The 19,555-nt window shown below is 43.3% G+C and overlaps 1 protein-coding gene across 1 annotated transcript in view; it reads right to left on the reverse strand.

Annotated features, from left to right (window-relative positions):
• LOC126291536 (protein PRRC2A-like) overlaps positions 1 to 19,555 on the reverse strand; it is a 695,341-nt gene that overhangs the window by 111,943 nt on the left and 563,843 nt on the right. The window contains exons 13-16 of the mRNA XM_049985037.1: positions 15,803 to 15,845; positions 14,821 to 15,171; positions 7,515 to 7,712; positions 1,305 to 1,525 (exon numbers count right to left, since the gene is read on the reverse strand). Coding sequence (XP_049840994.1) covers positions 1,305 to 1,525; positions 7,515 to 7,712; positions 14,821 to 15,171; positions 15,803 to 15,845 — 813 coding nt within the window. The remainder of the gene's footprint in view (positions 1 to 1,304; positions 1,526 to 7,514; positions 7,713 to 14,820; positions 15,172 to 15,802; positions 15,846 to 19,555) is intronic.

Consider the following 19,555-nt stretch of genomic DNA (forward strand, 5'->3'; position numbering starts at 1 on the left):
CGCTGTAGGGGGGAGACTTCAAGCAGAAGCGATGCTGGTGGCGCGCGCTAATGTTCACGTGGTTCACTGCTGTAGTGGGGTCTTCGGTTACCACCGTAGACCCCGTAGAAGCCCAGCTCAACGTACCCCATAGCAAGATTCTGCCTTCACAGGCCTGCATCTGTGGTGCGGTGCATGGTTCAAAAATGGCTCTGAGCACTATGTGACTTCACATCTATGGTCATCAGTCCCCTAGAACTTAGAACTACTTAAACGTAACTAACCTAAGGACATCACACAACACCCAGCCATCACGAGGCAGAGAAAATCCGTAACCCCGCCGGGAATCGAACCCGGGAACCTCGGCGTGGGAAGCGAGAACTGCGGTGCATGTTTCGTGCAGCCATCTGCCTGGATGACGGTGTGCAAGGACCCAACCATCGACCTTGTGTAACAAGAAATGTGATTTATTTGACAGGCAACACGTTTCTTTAGATCCACAGTGGAAACTCTGTGACGCTGTGCCGACTGCAATCATAACTGACTACTCCCGCGTCCGGCCATCCTGATTTAGGTTTTCCATGATTTCCCTAAATCGCTCCAGGCAAATGCCAGGATGGCCGACTTCCTTCCCCGTCCTTCCCTAATCCAATGAGACCAATGACCTCGCTGTTTGGTCTCTTCCCCCCAAAGAACCCAACCAACCGTAACTGACTATGTCGTTGGGCCAACACAGGAATACGTAGGGGTGGAGTTCCATGTTCAACAATGACCAAAACACTTGTGCCTGCACCAGCATTGTATTGTGTCGTCAAATCTGCCACAGATCTCTGCCTATCCGAAACTACACAGTGGGGGATCCTAACCTCTACGTTTGGTAATGAGACATGGACGTCCAATATCACAAGGACTGCAAGTTATTTCAGCAACCTTCAACCACTTTGCATAGGTGCTCGTGACAGTAGTATGCCAACAGGCGACCATCGTCGCGGTTTCTCAGATTCTGGTTTCCAGTCGCACGGCCACAACGGCGTGGTCTTGGTCAAAACCGCTTATATCAGTGGATTTCCGGCCCATATCTTCGCTGTGATGACTGCTCATTCGTCTCTCTCCCGCATACATTGTTTCCTTACTGCGTCACGTGCCCGCAAGGCTACCAGAAGGCATTCAACCTCGCGGTGGGCAATTGTAATGTTATGGCTCATGAGTGTTCTCGAAATCTCATCGGCGATGTGCCCTAGAGCATTCCACCTGCCTGGGGTCTCGTAACATTTCCTTGACGTCACTGGGTCGCTGGCGAGTTGACGCAGCACAGAGGTACGTACCGCTCCTGGGGCAGCGTGGTGGGCACGTAGGGGAGCTCGCCCTCGAACGAGTCCTGCAGCACGAGCCCCTGGCGCTCGCCGTCGCCGTCGGCGTCCGCCTCCTCCGCCCCCGCGGCGGCCAGCAGCGGCGCGGGCTCCGCCCCCAGCACGGCGGCCGCGACGCGCGCGAACTCCGCCTCCGAGTCGGACGACATGCGCTCCTCCTCCGTGCTCGCCGCCGCCTGCGCAACCCGTCACCCACCTCTCATGTCACGGCCAGTCTGAACCCAGCGAAAACGAGACTGTGTTTTTATCCTAGCATGTATCAGGGTAATGTGGTGACAGAAGGTGGTGAAGCCGTGGATGTGGAGAACCGCGTAAGGAAGGCAGTTACTGTCTTCGTACAACTGTATCCAACAGAGAGAAACAGAAACATTACATGCATAACTAAAATTCGTATTTTAATACAAATGTGAACGCTATCCTCCCGTACGCTAGCCAAAAATTTAAAGCAGACGAAAAGATAACCATCACCATTGCAGAGCTTCGTATATAGGTGTCTCCGGCGCATAAAGGAATATCTGGTGGCCAGAAAAAAATAAGTAAACAAATCACACATCTATAGAAGAACAGATACGTGAAAGGGAGCGGAGATGGCTGGGGCACAAATTGAGAAAACCACACGGGGCAAACGAAACGAAGACACTGGAGTGGAAGATAACATCACCATTGCAGAGCTTCACATATAGGTGTCTCCGGCGCCTAAAGGAATATCTGGCCGCCAGAAAAAAAATAAGTAAACAAATCAGACATCTATAGAAGAACAGATACGTGAAAGGAAGTGTAGATGGCTGGGGGCACACATTGAGAAAATCACACGGGGCAATCGAAACGGAGGCTCTGGAAGAGAATTGCCAAGGAACGAGGAAGAGAGCCAGGCATAGAGGTACATGAAGAGGACGGTGGAAGGGGAAGCGATGGAAGTTTAAAGACCTGGACGGAATTTAAAGAAATGGCCAAAGGCAGATGGCAAGTTCTCATGGATGTCCTAAGCCCCATACGGGTCAAAGCAATTAAATGAACTCAAACGAAGAGTGGAAAATAGACAGATGTGCCATAAAACTGACCAGCGTGAGGCCAAGTTTTGGGAAAAAAATGATAATCACTACAAAGTAACCACGGTGATTAACAAAAACTTAGTGTTTTGAGAGGAAACTGACATTTTCACGCTGCTACATGAGATGTAAGAGTTCATCTCTCCGAGGCCTACCTATTTTGCGCATAAAAAGTTACATCGATGTGACATTTAACTCTCAATAAAAAAGAGAAACAAAAATTCTGAAAAAAGCAGTCAAAAGATTTGTTAAAGTAGGAAAAAAAATAAATTAGAGAAACATTTGACGCACCTTTGAATGACGCTTGACGTGAGGTTCATCAAACGGGTCGCCGATTGAGAATTTAAAATTCAACGCTTAACTTAGAATTTTAAAGAGTACTAGAGGATATTTGTCTGGTAGATTATGTAGTCTCGTTTGCTGTAAATGGTTTCGAGCATCATTAAAGGTGCATCAGCTGTTTCTACAACATGTTTTACATCTTACTTTCAAAACGATCAATTAACAAAACATTTTACTTTTTCAGTTTTTTATTATAAATGAGATTATTGTCTACAGCCACCACAAAGCTACTAACATCTTTATTGTTCCAGTGCGGGGTACTCTGGAAATCACTCAACAATTCCGCGAAGATTCAGTTTTTTTAATATAACTTTTAAGAACGTAACTTAAAGAACGATAAAATTAGCACATCTATATAATTAAAAAAAAAGCTAACCCTCGTTTGCACTTACGAATTTGTACGAATTCGACATCCAGAACAACGGCAGCCTGCGTCTCCCTGTCGTCTACCAACTATGTTACCCATATTCCGGGCAGATTAAATATCAAAATCAGCTGTCGATTAAACGTCCGATTATTGTCAACCCACGACCTTCGACCTTGTAAGCAGACGAATACGAAAAGTATAAATTAACGCCCTCAGCGTACTTCTCTACAGTTCAAATTATCACCTGAAAGACGAGTGGGTACTTTTAGCATTTGCCTACAAATATAAGGACGAAACGAGTTCTCAATTTATCTTCGGTTGGTTCTAAAATTACGTTTTGAAGTAAATAAGTATTATTTGAAATAACTGACGTTTTTGTTGCAAAGAGTCCATTTTCAAAATGTTGTTTTTCCATTTACAGACTACTGTACTGTTTTGAAAACATACTATCAAAAAAGCGGCGGTTCCGTGATGAAAGTTAACATTAGGAAGACTTCCAATTTTTATCGAAAAGATAAATAAATGTTATTCTAGCAGTAGTAGAGCTATACTGAGCGCGGTGCATGACTGCGGAAAAAATAACGGCTGCAGTTTGTCTTTGCTTTCAGTCATTCGGATTACCAGCACTGCACGACCATGTAGGCTGATGTTACAAGACCAGAGCAGCCAAACCATCACACCGTGGCCCCTGCGACTACTGAAAAGCCTGTTGCCCCTCTTCAGGAATCAGAATTTCGTCGGGCCTCACAACAGATGACCCTACGCACACCTAAAATGTGGCTACCTGTATCTTAGGGGCACACAAGCCACCAAACCTCGCCACGGTCTATGGCTTCTGACATTTTTATTTTACAGAGAAATACTTACATTTAGTTTTATATGGGCGTCCTTATATTTAACATGAGACAAAATGGAAAGCTGAATTTATCATTGTAATATAATGATTGCACAACAAACTTTATTTAACAATTTCCTTTTTCCTATACGTTACTTTAGGTTTCAGTTACGCAAAGACTGCATTACAATTCTGAACTCAACTTTTTTTCATATGTTGTTAAATGCAATGATATGCGCTTTAAGCATTTCTGCGTAACAAACCGGAGTGCCAGTTTCCATCGTAAACATTCTAGATATAATTGTGTATCTCGTCTGTGTAAGCCGCACGTCATTTTAGCTGTGTTTGCGACATTCAGTTGTCAGCTGGACGTGCCCACAAAAGCCGATTCGTGGCTAAATAAATATTATTTTCCAGAACATCAGGTAAGCGTTTCCTATTTAGTATACAGTAATATTTCTTCGTTCATTTCTTTAACAAACCGATTAATCGCTCACTTGAACAAAAATGTTTTACCGCTGAGTCACTATCATTTGTCATCGGCGAAAGATGAAAAACAAAAAAAGTCCTCTATTCTCTCTTGTCTGGTAGCAGTTTTACGGCACGGGCACAAGATAGAATTGCGTTCTTGTATGTACGTGAGTCCTCTAAAACAAAATCTGGGTTCATCAGTGCGTTGCCTACATTTTTTGGAGTCCTAAAATCATATCCATATACCTTACAGGACAGCCAGTTCAGAAGTCACTGTAAACTAGATAAAAGCAGGACCTGATAACCTTTTTCTTTAAAAAATGTATTATATAATTGCAATGACGGAATGCCAGTACCATATGTAAAGCAACTACTACGGACATTAAAAAGACAAATTCAATAAAGCTTTGGCCAGGTAACTGACGAGGGAACTTTCCCAAGTGTCAATAAACGATCTTGATGAAACTTGTCGTTTGTGCGGAGGGGGAAGATAATGCGATACGTATTTTTTTAACTGTGCCCAGTTACCCAGAAGGTAATTTTTGCATATTAGATTTGGAGGGAATATCTTCGAGACGATGATATAAAAAATGTTTCTCATATAAAAATTTGTATGTAATTGACGTTCTTGAAAACTTTATAACGGAATTATGAAATAATTTGAAATTTTGAAAATATCTCACTACCAATAATTAATTTTTAAAATGAAAACGTTAGCTACAACTTGAATTAAATAATCTTTCAAACTACATTCATCCATGTGTAATAAAGCTGGTTCCTGAAATACCATTTTTGGAAAATGTGCTGTACACAATGTGCTGTCAGAGTATTTTCAACAGCTAACCAAAATATGTAAAAATTCATTACCGGTCTAATTATATATTTTACTTATATTTGTTTTATGTTTTAAATTCCTATTTCTGTTTTACAGTCTTTCTTGTTTTTGTTTTTTAAATTACCATTGCACAAACGTGTATTTTCTTAATTTAAAATCATAATTAAGTCATTATTATGATAGATAGTAATTGCAACAAAGATAATTGGTAAATAAACGCTTAAAACATTACTTTTTCTTACACCTTGCACATAAAATGAACTAAATGTCTTATTGTGATTATTTGCATAACAGAGAACATACGATGAAACAAAATTCAGCAGGAATTCAAATTATCGCAGGTGATACTCTAAATATCCGAATTTGTATTAGGCAAATTTCTGTTCATTGGCCGGCCGGTGTGGCCGAGCGGTTCTGGGCGCTTCAATCTGGAACCGCGCGACTGCTACGGTAGCAGGTTCTAATTCTGCCTCGGGCATGGATGTGTGTGATATCCTTAGGTTAGTTAGGTTTAAGTAGTTCTAAGTTCTAGGGGACTGATGACCTCAGATGTTAAGTCCCATAGCGCTCAGAGCTATTTTTCTGTTCATTGGTAAGCCCCGGTGAAAAGAATTGATTACGTACTAGTGACTGTAGCTTGATTCTATTGTTCCTCAAGCGGAGATAGACATCAAAATTATTCAACAGAAACTCTTTTCAGAAAGTTCTTCCAATATCAAAAGCCATATATGTACCACTTCTGAACCTGTCCCATCGTGTTCCTTGGGATTACCAGATGAACAAGTTTTTTGTCCTACGGTTAATGGCCAAACTGTTTTTTCACACTCACTGCCCACCTACTCATAGTTTTAAAAGAAATTAACGTGCGCCTGGATCAAGAATTCTAGAATCTCTTTTTGAAGCCCTATTGTCCTTGTGACAGCATCGAAATCTGGTAAACAAACGTCTGATCAGGTCAAAAGGTATTTGAAAGATGGTTTCTCCCAGTGAGGGAGAAAAATCTGTATTACTGTTAGATGCTTAGGTCTCTCAGTGTGAAAAAAAAAAAAAAACTGTATAGAGCACCATACCTTGTTCATCTGGTGATTCCAAAGGCCACGACGGTACAGGTACAGTCGTGAGATGTATATGACTTTTGATGTTGGAAGAACTTTGTGAGAAGATTTTTAGATCTAGTGCTGTTATCAATTTTGATGTGAATCTCCGCTTAAAAAACAATATGACGAAGCTGTAGTCACTAGTACAGAATCAATTTTTTTCACCAAGGTTTACAAGTGTACTGAAATATCCTTGACACAAATCAGGATGTTTATAAGATCACCTGTGACAAACTGAAATCCTGCTGGAATGTGTTTTATCTTGTATTCTATATGCTTATTATCTGAAGAAATGTTGTCCATTTTACGTGTATGGTGTAAGAAGACGTTATGTTTTACGCGTTTATTTACAGATTATCATTATGGTAATTATTTTCTATCATAAGAATGAATTACTTATTATTTTCAATTAAAGCAATACACGTGCATAAACAATGAATGTAGAACAAAAATAACAATTTAAAATAATAAACAAATATAAGTAAAACAAATAACTTGACTAATTATGAATGTTTATGAATTTAACTGGGTATGGTGAAAATACTCTGACAACTCATTTTGCGTAGCTTATTTACCCAAAATGGTGTTTCAGAAACTAACTTTGTTATGCTTGGATGTATGTAGCTTGAAAACTTATTTAATTTATATTGTAACAAATGTTTTCATTTTTCAGAATTAATAAGTGGTGGTGGGATATTTTGCACAATTTCAAATTCCATTATACAATTTGCAAGAATGTTAATTACGTATCAACTTTTATACGTGAAACATTTTCTCATATATCATAGTTTCAAGGATATTCCCTCCAAACCTAATATGGAAAATTACTTTTCAGGATGTGTTTCACCCCTTACAAGTGAAATTGGGCCCCCAAAAAATACGGATTGTATTATTCTTCCCCATTAACAGACCAACCAAGTTTTAACAAGATTATTTATTGACACTTGGAAATGTTCCCTCGTGAGTCGTAGGCTGGAGACACGGTAGTCAGACGGAGGTAAACACTTCCACCTGTTATTGAGCGAGAAAAAATTCGTTGCGTTACTTACTGAAGTCCCTCATAAAACTACGGATTTTAGCTGCATATTTTCTCGTATTCGAAGTTGGCCGCCAGGCCGCTCAGAGTGCAGCACGGGCCTCGCACTGTCTGCAGAGTGGTGGTGGCTCACCTGTGCTGGGAGGACGGCGCTGCCGGCCGGGGAGACCTCCTCGGAGAGCGCCTGGTGGGCCACGCTGCAGCCGCCCAGCTGTACTTGCCCACCGCCTGCCTCAGCGTCCAGCGACGGCGGCTTCACCGCCTCAGGTCCAGCCTCCGGGGGACACTCCGGCTGCAGCTCCACCACTGCCACACTCTCCGCCGGCCGCACCTGGGGCAACCAAAACACATCAAACCGCTCACCTCTCACCGCCTGGCTGACACTCACAACTCAAGTCCAACATTAAACAAGTCCACCACCAAACGTTAGTTTCTCTGCAAAGGGATAACACAGCGCTACATTACCCCGAGGCAGTTGTTCTGAACCTGGGAGTGGTTACTCTGTTATGGGCAAATTTTGTGAGGGGTAAAAAACAAAAGTGATGTATTGATCATATACAGTTGATGTTCCTGACTCACACTGAGTCTTAATTACATCTATGATAATGATGTAGGCTGAAACAATGAATTAAAATTTTGTGCCAGCACCAGGAATCGAACTGGGGTCTCCTACTGACTGGGCCACTGCACCACACTGGCACAGCTGTTACCACACCTGCAATTCCTCTCATTCCTAAGGTGCTAATCCAATACCAGATAGCCTCTGCAATACTGATGCGGGTCGAGAAGAGGGATAGCTATGGTCTGAGGCATGGCTGGAATTTATATTGGTGAGGAAGACGTCTTAGGATAATCCGTGCAGTTGTGGTAGTCACAGTGCCAGTGTTCAGCTCATAAGCCTATTAAGCAGGAGACCCACATCCGAATCACAGCACTGGTACAAATTATAATTCAGTGCTTCAGCCTACATCATTATTAGAAAAACAAAAGGGTTTCGTAGTGATTTGGTGGTTTGGAGCTGCAAAAAGTGTTGTTGTGATCTTCAGTCCTGAGACGGGTTTGATGCAGCTCTCCATGCTACTCTATCCTGTGCAAGCTTCTTCATCTCCCAGTACCTACTGCGACCTACATCCTTCTGAATCTGCTTAGTGTATTCATCTCTTGGTCTCCCTCTACGATTTTTACCCTCCACGCTGCCCTCCAATACTAAATTCGTGATCCCTTGACGCCTCAGAGCGTGTCCTACCAACCGATCCCTTCATCTAGTCAAGTTGTACCACAAACTCCTTTTCTCCCCTATCCTATTCAATACCTCCTCATTAGTTATGTGATCTACCCATCTAATCTTCAGCATTCTTCTGTACCACCACATTTCGAAAGCTTCTATTCTCTTCTTGTCCAAACTAGTTATCGTCCATGTTTCACTTCCATACATGGCTACACATACTTTCAGAAACGACTTCCTGACACTTAAATCTATACTCGATGTTAACAATTTTTTCTTCTTCAGAAACGCTTTCCTTGCCATTGCCAGTCTACATTTTATATCCTCTCTACTACGACCATAATCAGTTATTTTGTTCCCCAAATAGCAAATCTCCTTTACTACTTTAAGTGTCTCATTTCCTAATCTAACTCCCTCAACATCACCCGACTTAATTCGACTACATTCCATTATCCTCGTTTTACTTTTGTTGATGTTCATCTTATATCCCCTTTTCAAGACACTGTCCATTCCGTTCAACTGCTCTTCCAAGTCCTTTGCTGTCTCTGACAGAATTACAATGTCATCGCGCGAACCTCAAAGTTTTTATTTCTTCTCCACGGATTTTAATACCTACTCCGAATTTTTCTTTTGTTTCCTTTACTGCTTGTTCAGTATACAGATTGAATAACATCGGGGAGAGACTACAACCCTGTCTCACTCATTTCCCAACCACTGCTTCCCTTTCATGCCCCTCGACTCTAATAACTGCCATCTGGTTTCTGTACAAATTGTAAATAGCCTTTCGGTCCCTGTATTTTACCCCTGCCACCTTCAGAATTTGAAAGAGGGTATTCCAGTCAACATTCTCAAAAGCTTTCTCCAAGTCTAGAAATGTCAGAAACGTAGGTTTGCCTTTTATTAGTTTAGCTTCTATGATAAGTCGTAGGGTCAGTATTGCCTCACGTGTTCCCATATTTCTACGGAATCCAAACTGATATTCCGCGAGGTCGGCTTCTACCATTTTTTCCATTCGTCTGTAAAGAATTCGCGTTATTATTTTGCAGCCGTGACTTATTAAACTGATAGTTCGGTAATTTTCACATCTGTCAACAATTGTTTTCATTGGGATTGGAATTATTATATTCTTGTTGAAGTCTGAGGGTATTTCGCCTGTCTCATACATCTTGCTCACCAGATGATAAGAGTTTTGCCAGGACTGGTTTACCCAAGGCTGTCAGTAACTCTAATGAAATGTTGTCTACTCCCAGAGCCTTGTTTCGACTCACGTCTTTCAGTACTCTATCAAACTCTTCACGCAGTATCATATCTCCCATTTTATCTTCATCTACGTCCTCTTCCATTTCCATAATATTGTCCTCAAGTACATCGCCCCTGTATAGACCCTCTGTATACTTCTTCCACCTTTCTGCTTTCCCTTCTTTGCTTAGAACTGGGTTTCCATCGGAGCTCTTGATATTCATACAAGTGGTTCTCTTTCCTTCAAAGGTCTCTTTAATTTTCCTGTAGGCAGTATCTATCTTACCCCTAGTGAGATAAGCCTCTACATCCTTACATTTGTCCTCTAGCCATCCCTGCTTAGCCATTTTGCACTTCCTATCGATCTCATATTTGAGACGTTTGTATTCCTTTTTGCCTGCTTCATTTACTGCCTTTTTGTATCTTCTCCCTTCATCAATTAAATTCAATATTTCTTCTGTTACTCAAGGATTTCTACTAGCCCTCGTCTTTTTACGTACTTGATCCTGTGCTGCCTTCACTACTTCGTCCCTCAAAGCTTGGTCTCGAACCCTGAAATCAATTTCATGTTCAGTACTGCCACTATACTGTGCGCAACTGAACATCCTTTCTCTTCACTCGCCGCTTCACGCTGTGTACATGAAAATGTATCTGTATGATACCAGTAAAATCTCTGAAATTGTGTAATTCCATTTGTATAAGTACCTGCACCTGGGCTTGGCTTTCAGACTGGATCAGCCTTTTACTTTCGATGCTGAGATGCCATTACAAAAACTGCAGAACCTCGACAACAATTCTGTTCATTTGTGAGGAGGAATTTAAAGTAAATGCGTGTAGTTGTGTGAACCGTTGTGCTAAGGTCGCTTAGTGCCGACCGCGCCTACCTACACTATGTGGCCAAAAGTATCCGGACACTTGGCTGAAAATGACATACAAGTTAGTGGCGCCCTCCATCGGCAATTCTGGAGTTCAACATTGTCTTAGCCCACCCTTAGCCTTGATCACAGATTCCACTCTCGCAGGCATACGTTGAATCAGGTGCTGGAAGGTTTCTTGGGGAATGGCAGCCCATTCTGCATGGAATGCTGCACTGAGGAGAGGTATCGATGTCGGTCGGTGAGGCCTGGCAACGAAGTCGGGGTTCCAAAATATCCCATATGTGTTCTGTAGGATTCAGTCCAGGACACTGTGCAGGCCAGTCCATTACAGGGATGTATTATGAACAGGTGCTCGATTGTGTTGAAAGATGTAATCGCCATCCCCGAACTACTCTTCTACAGTGGGAAGGAAGAAGGTGCTTAAAACATCAATGTAGCCGTGTGCTGTGATAGTGCCACGCAAAACAACAAGGGGTACAAACCCCCTCCATGAAAATTTGAATCACACCATAACAAAACCGCCTCAGAATTTTACTGTTGGCACTACACACGCTGGCAGATGACGTTCACCGGGCATTCGCCATAACCACACCCTGCCATCGGATAGCCACACTGTGTGCCGTGATTCGTCACTCCACACAACGTTTGTTCACTGTTCAATCGTCCAATGTTTCCTCTCCTTACACCAAGCGATGCGTCATTTGGCATTTATTGGCGTGATGTGTGGATTTTGAGCAGACGCTCGACCATGAAATCCAAGCTTTCTCACCTCCCGCCTAACTGTCATAGTACTTGGAATGGATCGTGATGCAGTTTGGAATTCCTGTGTGATGGTCTGGATAGATGTCTGCCTATTATACATTACGACGCACTTCAACTGTCGTCGGTCTCTTTCACTCACGAGGTCGTCATGTACGCTTTTGTGCTGTAAGTGTCCCTTCACGTTTCCACGTCACTATCGGAAACAGTGGACCTAGGGATGTTTAGGAGTGTGGAAATCTCGCGCACAGAGACGTATGACACAAGTGACACCCAATCACCTGACCACGTTCGAAGTCAATGAGTTCGGCGGAGCGCCCCATTCCGCTCTCTCATTATAATGACTACTGAGGTCGCTGACACGGAGTAACTGGGGGTAGGTGGAAGCGCAATGCACCTAATATGAAAAACATATGTTTTTGAGGGTGTCAGGATACTTTGGATGACATAGTGTAGTTCTCTGGAGACGCGGGTTCGATTCGCGTACTTGGTACAAATTTTCACTCACTGCTTCGGTCTATATACTTGTAATTATTTTCTAGTTTTTAGTCTTATGTGCGTGAAATATTTTAGTCGAGTTCAAACATTTTGACAAGATTATCACAGAGATATGATAAACTTGATTTTTGTTTTCGTTTACCTTCAGCTGAGTCAGACAATATATAGCATTCTTCAATCTCCGTAATAGACGATAAAGGTAAAAATAAGAGAGAATCGATCTCACTGGAAGACTTACCAGCAATTATTGTTCTTGCGTACTATTCGCGACTGTAACAGGAATAGGGAGAAATGCAATTTTCATAAAGTACGCTTCCACACACACCAGAGAAGGAACGAGTTCGTATTGGGTTGACAACCAGTTCTGAGCTATGTTGAAAGTTTGAAGTCTGTAGGTCATCAGGAAGTTAGTTACAGAATTTCTGCCGAACAGACTGTTGGACCAAAGGTCAACTTGTAAAGATGCATACAAACTAGGCCAGTGAAGGCCAACGAAAGAAACACGACTGCTTCATTGGCCGAGATTTGCTTAGTGTGTATGGCCGCAGATCGGAGCCAACGAAGCGGTTGGCATCCGTTGCGGTTCGGTCTGCTTGTGGTAATGTGAAAGCGTTGATGGTGGGTTGGGCTTGTGTCTCCTCTGCAAGAGTGGAAGTCAGGTGGAATTTTCGTAGTTTCTGCAGCGAGTTGCTGCGTGTGTTTATTTATTATATTTAAAAGCAATGGAGTATGCAGTGGCATAGTTATAGCTGACAGAGTTTCATCACGAACGATAATGTTTCGGGATGCTACGAACTACGTTTATGAAAAAAATTGAAAAGATTTGACATATTGAGAGAAATTAGTAAGCCTACAGAAAGTAATGTTAATGGCGTGAAAGAAATGAAATCTAGTCTGTATTGAGGTCTTTTCGCTCGTGAATGACAAAGAGAAACAAATAAAACTGGGAGTGGGGCCGAGTGGTGCCTAAAAGAGGTGTCACCTTTCGAAAATTTAGGACCTTCAGAATTGAACAACGATTCGAAATTTATAGCTTTCCTTCGTAATAGCCGGTAATCTAATTCAGCTTTGAGGCGTGACATTAATTATGCCCAACCTCAGTTCTGCACTTTTTAAAAGAGAGGCTGACCGCTTGTATCGCTTCTTTTCCTTCTTCTTTTTCTGACGATCAGCTTATTGCAGTAAAATAAATGTTGTCATTCAGCGTCAAGTAAATGCTCTTCTCCCCTGAAACAACCGGCCGATGATATACTAATTAAAACGCTTCTTTATACACTACTGGCCATTGAAATTGCTACACCATGAAGATGACGTGGTACAGACGCGAAATTTAACCGACAAGAACAGGATGCTGTGATATGCAAATGATCAGCTTTTCAGGGCATTCACACAAGGATGGCGCTGGTGGTGACACCTACAACGTGCTGACAAGAGGAAAGTTTCCAACCGATTTCTCATACACAAACAGCAGTTGACGGCGTTGCCTGGTGAAACATCGTTGTGATGCCTCGTGTAAGGAGGAGAAATGCGTACCAACACGTTTCCGGCTTTGATAAAAGGTCGCATTGTTGCCTATTGCTATTGCGGTGTATCGTATGGCGACACTGCTGCTCGCATTGGTCGAGATCCAATGACTGTTAGCAGAATATGGAATCAGTGGGTTCAGGAGGATACGGAACGCCGTGCTGCATCCCAACGGCCTCGTATCACTAGCAGTCGAGATGACAGGCATCTTATCCGCATGGCTGTAACGGATTGTGCAGCCACGTCTCGATCCCTAAGTCAATAGATGGGGAAGTTTGCAAGACAACAAGCATCTGCACGAACAGTTCGACGTTTGCAGCAGCATTGACTATCATCTCGGAGACCATGGCTGCGGTTACCCTTGACGCTGCATCACAGACAGGAGCGTTTGCGATGGTGTACTCAACGACGAAGCTGGGTGCACGAATAGCAAAACGTCAGTTTTTCGGATGAATTCAGGTTCGGTTTACTGCATCATGATGGTCGCATCCGTCTTTGGCAACATCGCGGTGAACGCACATTGGAAGCGTGCATTCGTCATCGCCATACGGGCGTATTACCCGGCGTGATGGTATGGGGTGCCACAGGTTACACGTCTCGGTCAACTCTTGTTCGCATTGACGACACTTTGAGCAGTGGACGTTACATTTCAGGTGTGTTACGACCCGTGGCTCTACCCTCAATTGAATCGATTCATTTTATTAGGATAGTGCACGACGGCATGTTGCAGGTGCTGTGCGGGCCTTTCTGGATACAGAAAACGTTCGACTTTTGCCCTGGCCAGCACATTCTCCAGATCTCTCACCAACTGAAAAAGTCTGGTCAGTGGTGGCCGAGCAACTGGCTCGTCACAATACGCCAGTCACTACTCTCGATGAAGTGTAGTATCGTGTTGAAGCTGCACGGGCAGCTGTACACGCCATGCGAGCTCTGTTCGACTCAATGCCCAGGCGTATCGAGACCGTTATTACGGCCACAGGTGATTGTTCTGGGTACTGATTTCTCAGTATCTATGCACCCAAATCGCGTGAATATGTTATCACATGTCAGTTCTAGTATAACATGTTTGTCCAATGAATACCCGTTTATCATCTGGATTTCTTCTTAGTGTAGCAATTTTAATGGCCAGTAGTGTATCAATAACAATACGGGAGCGACCTCGAAAAGTTATCGCAGCCAGCTGCAAATCCACGTGGGCGAAACCCTCGTCCGCGAGCCCTCGGTGTGGTGAGGATGAGAGGCCGAACGCCTAAGCGTTGGCGACCGACCGTCTGCCTGGTTCATTGGCCGTCGTCGGTCGGCGTTCGCCGGCCTACCGTGTACAGAGGTGGGAAGGAGAGACTCGCCTGCGCGGTGTCGGGCTGCCGGTCGCGCCTCTCGGCGGCGCCGGCGGGCTCCGGCAGGTCTGCGGGCGGCGCGTCCAGCGGGGGCCTGGCCTGCGGCGGCTGCTGCTGCTGCTGCTGCTGCCCCTCCTCCGGCGGGCGGCGCGGCTTTAGCTTGCGCAGCTCGCTCAGCCGCTCCTCCTGCTCGCGCTCCGACCGGAACGGCGTCCGCTGCTGGCGCGGCGGCTCCGCCGGCGGCCGCTCCGCCCCTGCCTCCCTCTCCCTCTCCTCCGCTTGCTGCTGCTGCTGCTGCTGGGACTTCTTGTGCGGGGGTGGCGGGGGCGGCTGCTCGGCGGCATCGGCGGTGGTCGTGGGGGTGGCAGTGGCAGCGGCGGCCCTGTTGCAATAATTCCGTGACGTGCACGTGCGGCCGCACACATTGATGCTAGAGGATGCAAAAATTAGCAATTTTAATATCAGAAAACTTCAGAAGTGGCAAAAATGCCACCGATTAATGGTGGAGAATTTTATACTAGTGTCCCTGGGAATATATGACGGGCCGGCCGGAGTGACCGAGCGGTTCTAGTCGCTACAATCTCGAACCGCGCGACCGCTCCTGACGCAGGTTCGAATCCTGCCTCGGGCATGCATGTGTGTTATTTCCTTAAGTTAGTCAGGATTAAGTAGTTCTAAGTTCTAGGGGACTGATGACCTCAGATGTTAAGTCCCATAGTGCTCAGAGCCATTTGAACCATTTGAATATACGGCGTGTTTTGGTTGGCGTTTCAGTTTAGTGGCTGATTTGGTTGGTCGGTTTATTTGGGATCCCTTCAGACTAGGGAAGGATGGGAAAAAAGTTCTTTGTGCCCATCTGAGCACTTGTCTGAACAGATTTAGAGAAATCATGGAAAACCTAAATCACGGTGGCTGGACGTTTGAACCGTCGTCATCCCAAATGTGAGTCCAATGTGCTAACCACTGCACCACCTCGCCCGGTCTGGTTGTTGATTTTAGAATCACTGGAAGAAAAGCCAGAGTAAATACCGCCATAACCACTTTTCCGCATTTCCTACACTTTTTATTGTTAGAAATTTGGTTGTGTTTTGTGCAGCTTTTGTACATCTTTTGCCTTCTACACATTGAAGTGGTGTAAAAAATATAAACGGTGAACAGAAAGCCTTTGTTTACAGACTATACAGTCCAGCATGAGTATGCCAGCCAGGCAAAACAAAAACTGAACATGAGCAGAAGGTTGAGCGATCTTGTGTGGAATCATTTAAGCTGTGAGAACAACTCACACTAATCTGTTGGCACTTGTGGATTAGACCGTCCAATGGTCCGATTACCTAAATTCGATGCTAATTAACTCGGAAATGATGCAACATACCCAACTTTTTCTTAATAATTATTTCTCAGTCCAACCTACAGTATAACGCCCTGCTTGTGACCACCATATTTATATATATATGTATGATCACCAACAACAGCGAAACGAGGATAATGGAATGTAGTCGAATTAAGTCAGGCGATACTGAGGGAATTAGATTAGGAAATGAGACACTGAAATTAGTAAAGGAGTTTTGCTATTTCGGGAGCAAAATAACTGATGATGGTCGATCTACAGAGGATATAAAATGTAGACTGGCAATGGCAAGGAAAGCGTTTCTGAAGAAGAAAAAATTGTTAACATCGAGTATAGATTTAAGTGTCAGGAAGTCATTTCTGAAAGTATTTGTATGGAGTGTAGCCATGTATGGAAGTGAAACATGGACGATAAATAGTTTGGACAAGAAGAGAATAGAAGCTTTCGAAATGTGGTGCTACAGAAGAATGTTGAAGATTAGGTGGGTAGATCACGTAACTAATGACGAGGTTTGAATAGGATTGGGGAAAAGACGATTTTGTGGCACAACTTGACTAGATGAAGGGATCGGTTGGTAGGACATGTTCTGAGGCATCAAGGGATCACAAATTTAGCATTGGAGGGCAGCGTGGAGGGTAAAAATCGAGAGGGAGACCAAGAGTTGCAGATTCAGAGGGATGTAGGTTGCAGTAAGTACTGGGAGATGAAGAAGCTTGCAGAGGGTAGAGTAGCACGGAGAGCTGCACCAAACCAGTCTCAGGACTGAAGACCACAACATATATATATTCTGAATTAAGGTACCCCACACCGTTTTCCTGTCTGTGTGTCATGGCTTATCGCAGGAACTGCTGTACCGACTTCGGTATAGTTTTCTCTAAGAGACGGACTGATTCACGAAAAAGGTTTGTGTATCTGACTACATTTTAAAACAAGTCGGCCGCGCAGGGAGCCGTGCGGGCACCTCGTCACGGCCCGCGCGGCTCCCCCCGTCGGAGTTTCGAGTCCTCCCTCGGGCATGGGCGTGTGTGTTGTTCTTAACGTAAGATAGTTTAAGTTACGTTAAGTAGTGCGTAGGCTTAGGGACCATGACCTCAGCAGTTTGGCCCCATAAGACCACAAATTTCCAACAACAAGTCATCCAACAGTAGGTACACGAGAAAAACCAGGCTGGGTCACAAGTGTGCATGTGTGTGTAGAATATATTGTTATTAGTTTGCGCGTGAGCTATTTATAGAATGACATTCTCGATACAGATATTTCATTACAGTAGTAGTATGTAGGGTACATGCATTACAGTAACCACAGAAGAAATCTTTCTTTGGTGTTGTGTACTCTTGAAGTAATAAAAATTCATTTCATACACTTGTAACTAATGTTGTACTATGCCTCGTGGTACAACCATCATAATCATCATCATGCATTAGTACATGTGCAGGGTAATTTTTCAGCTTTGACATGAACATCATCGGAACATTTTTTCATGCATTTCTAGGTAATAAAGTCTAGTGGGAACCCTCTTATTCAATAGTTTATTTGTTTACATTATATTCAGAATTAGCGAGTAATCTGCTACAGGGTCATTATTAACTTTTGTTCCGGCAAGCTGTAAATGGAAGGAAGAAAAATTAGAGTTTAATCTTCTGTCAGCATTGGGGCCTTAGAGAGGAAGTGCTGTCTCCGATTAAGAAAGGATGGTGAAGGAAATCGACCATGTCGTGTTCAAGGGCATTTGCCTGGAGCGATTTGGGGAAAATGCAGAAAACATAAATCTGGATGGGTGGACAGGGATTTGAACCGTTGTTCTCTTGAATGCGAGTCCAGTGTGCTAAGCGCTGCGCCACCACGCTTGTCAGCAGGCTGTGGAGCCTTGTGCAAGGGAAGAGAAGGTGCTCAACCAAACAGAAGCTGCGACTGAAGTAAGAAGGCAGAGTTTACTCCACCCACACGCGACAGCTCCTAACCTCACACATGGCGGAAAGCGATATAACCAGTTACTCCTCAACTGGGAGTGTTGAAGAAAGTGGTGTACGCAGTTACTGGTCATATAGAATTACAGTACCTGTATTTAAAAACGTGTATAGGAACAAGTCAAATATAAATACAGATAACCATAACCATTCACATTATGAAATTCTATCTATTTGATTAAATTAGTTTTCGAAGCTTTTCAGGCTCGTCTTCAGATGGGGCTGGGAGAAGTAGCGTGGTGCAGGGTGCTGGCTATGCGACAACAAGATAGGGAAACACTTAAATGTACCGTCTTGAGTAATAGTTATACGACAAGATGTGTCGAAAAACGAATTTATTTACTTAATGTGACAGTGTGCGGTATTGCTATTAACATCCACATAGCACCTTCGATTTTCATTACCTTTAGTTCACAAAATTAATCAATATTCACTATAGACAATTCCACCACAAATCCGCTAGCCTCCAGCATGTCCTACACAACCGATGTATGCTACAGAGATCTTCGATCGAATATGTAACTTTTTTAGCTTGGAAACCGTTCTTTGGTTTTTAGTAAGTAAGATAATGATTGCGTATGCTGGTATAGATAGGCGTTAACACGAATGTTGTCAAAACTGTTTTAAGGTAAATACGGGTTAAGAAAATTGCACCTGGACAAAACTTTAAATTAAATCCTGCTCTGTCTCTGTTCGTATTTTTACAAGGCTTTCAATTGCCAGTAATTTTGTTAATTAATTCCACGAACGGTTTCGAAGCTTAAAGCTTCAGCTTCAGGTCCCACAAAATAATTTTGGGTACAGAAATGTGCGGGGGGCGGGCCAGTCAGTGATGGGTGATCACACCCACATGAAACAAAGGCATGGGAGCGCATGATCAACAACCAGAATGTCTCCGGATCAGCACGACACGGAAGTGACTACTCATGGAGCTTGAGACTCCGAAAGAGGTGGTAGAATAAATTAAGGAAAGCGAGTTTTTATTCTATAAATACGTTCCTCAGTTGCAGATATTCACCTGATCAAATATTTTACTTGGAATATTGGATTATAGTAAACACAGATTTAGTTTATTGCAGCAGTTTATTTTTATATGTACACGGGCACTAGATTTAATGGACAACATTTACGTAATTAACTACTCTAATTTTCTTAGGACATTTTTCTCTCTAACAATGTAGTGGGCTATGAACGTCATTGGCTTTTTGAAGCAACAGTTTACCTGTAGAAGTCTTACTTCGATTGATATCAGGAAAATTGTTTTTTGTTACGTTACCAGCTGGTAATATAGCTATAATTTATGTTTCTCACTTCAGTCTGGTGTTTGAAGAGTTAATGTGGTGCTATATGTGATGATAAAAATTTACAGAAAAAGTGTAGCAGTTGTAGAGGGGTCATC

The sequence above is a fragment of the Schistocerca gregaria genome, chromosome 9 (genome assembly GCF_023897955.1).
Source record: "Schistocerca gregaria isolate iqSchGreg1 chromosome 9, iqSchGreg1.2, whole genome shotgun sequence".
Classification (NCBI taxonomy): domain Eukaryota; kingdom Metazoa; phylum Arthropoda; class Insecta; order Orthoptera; family Acrididae; genus Schistocerca; species Schistocerca gregaria.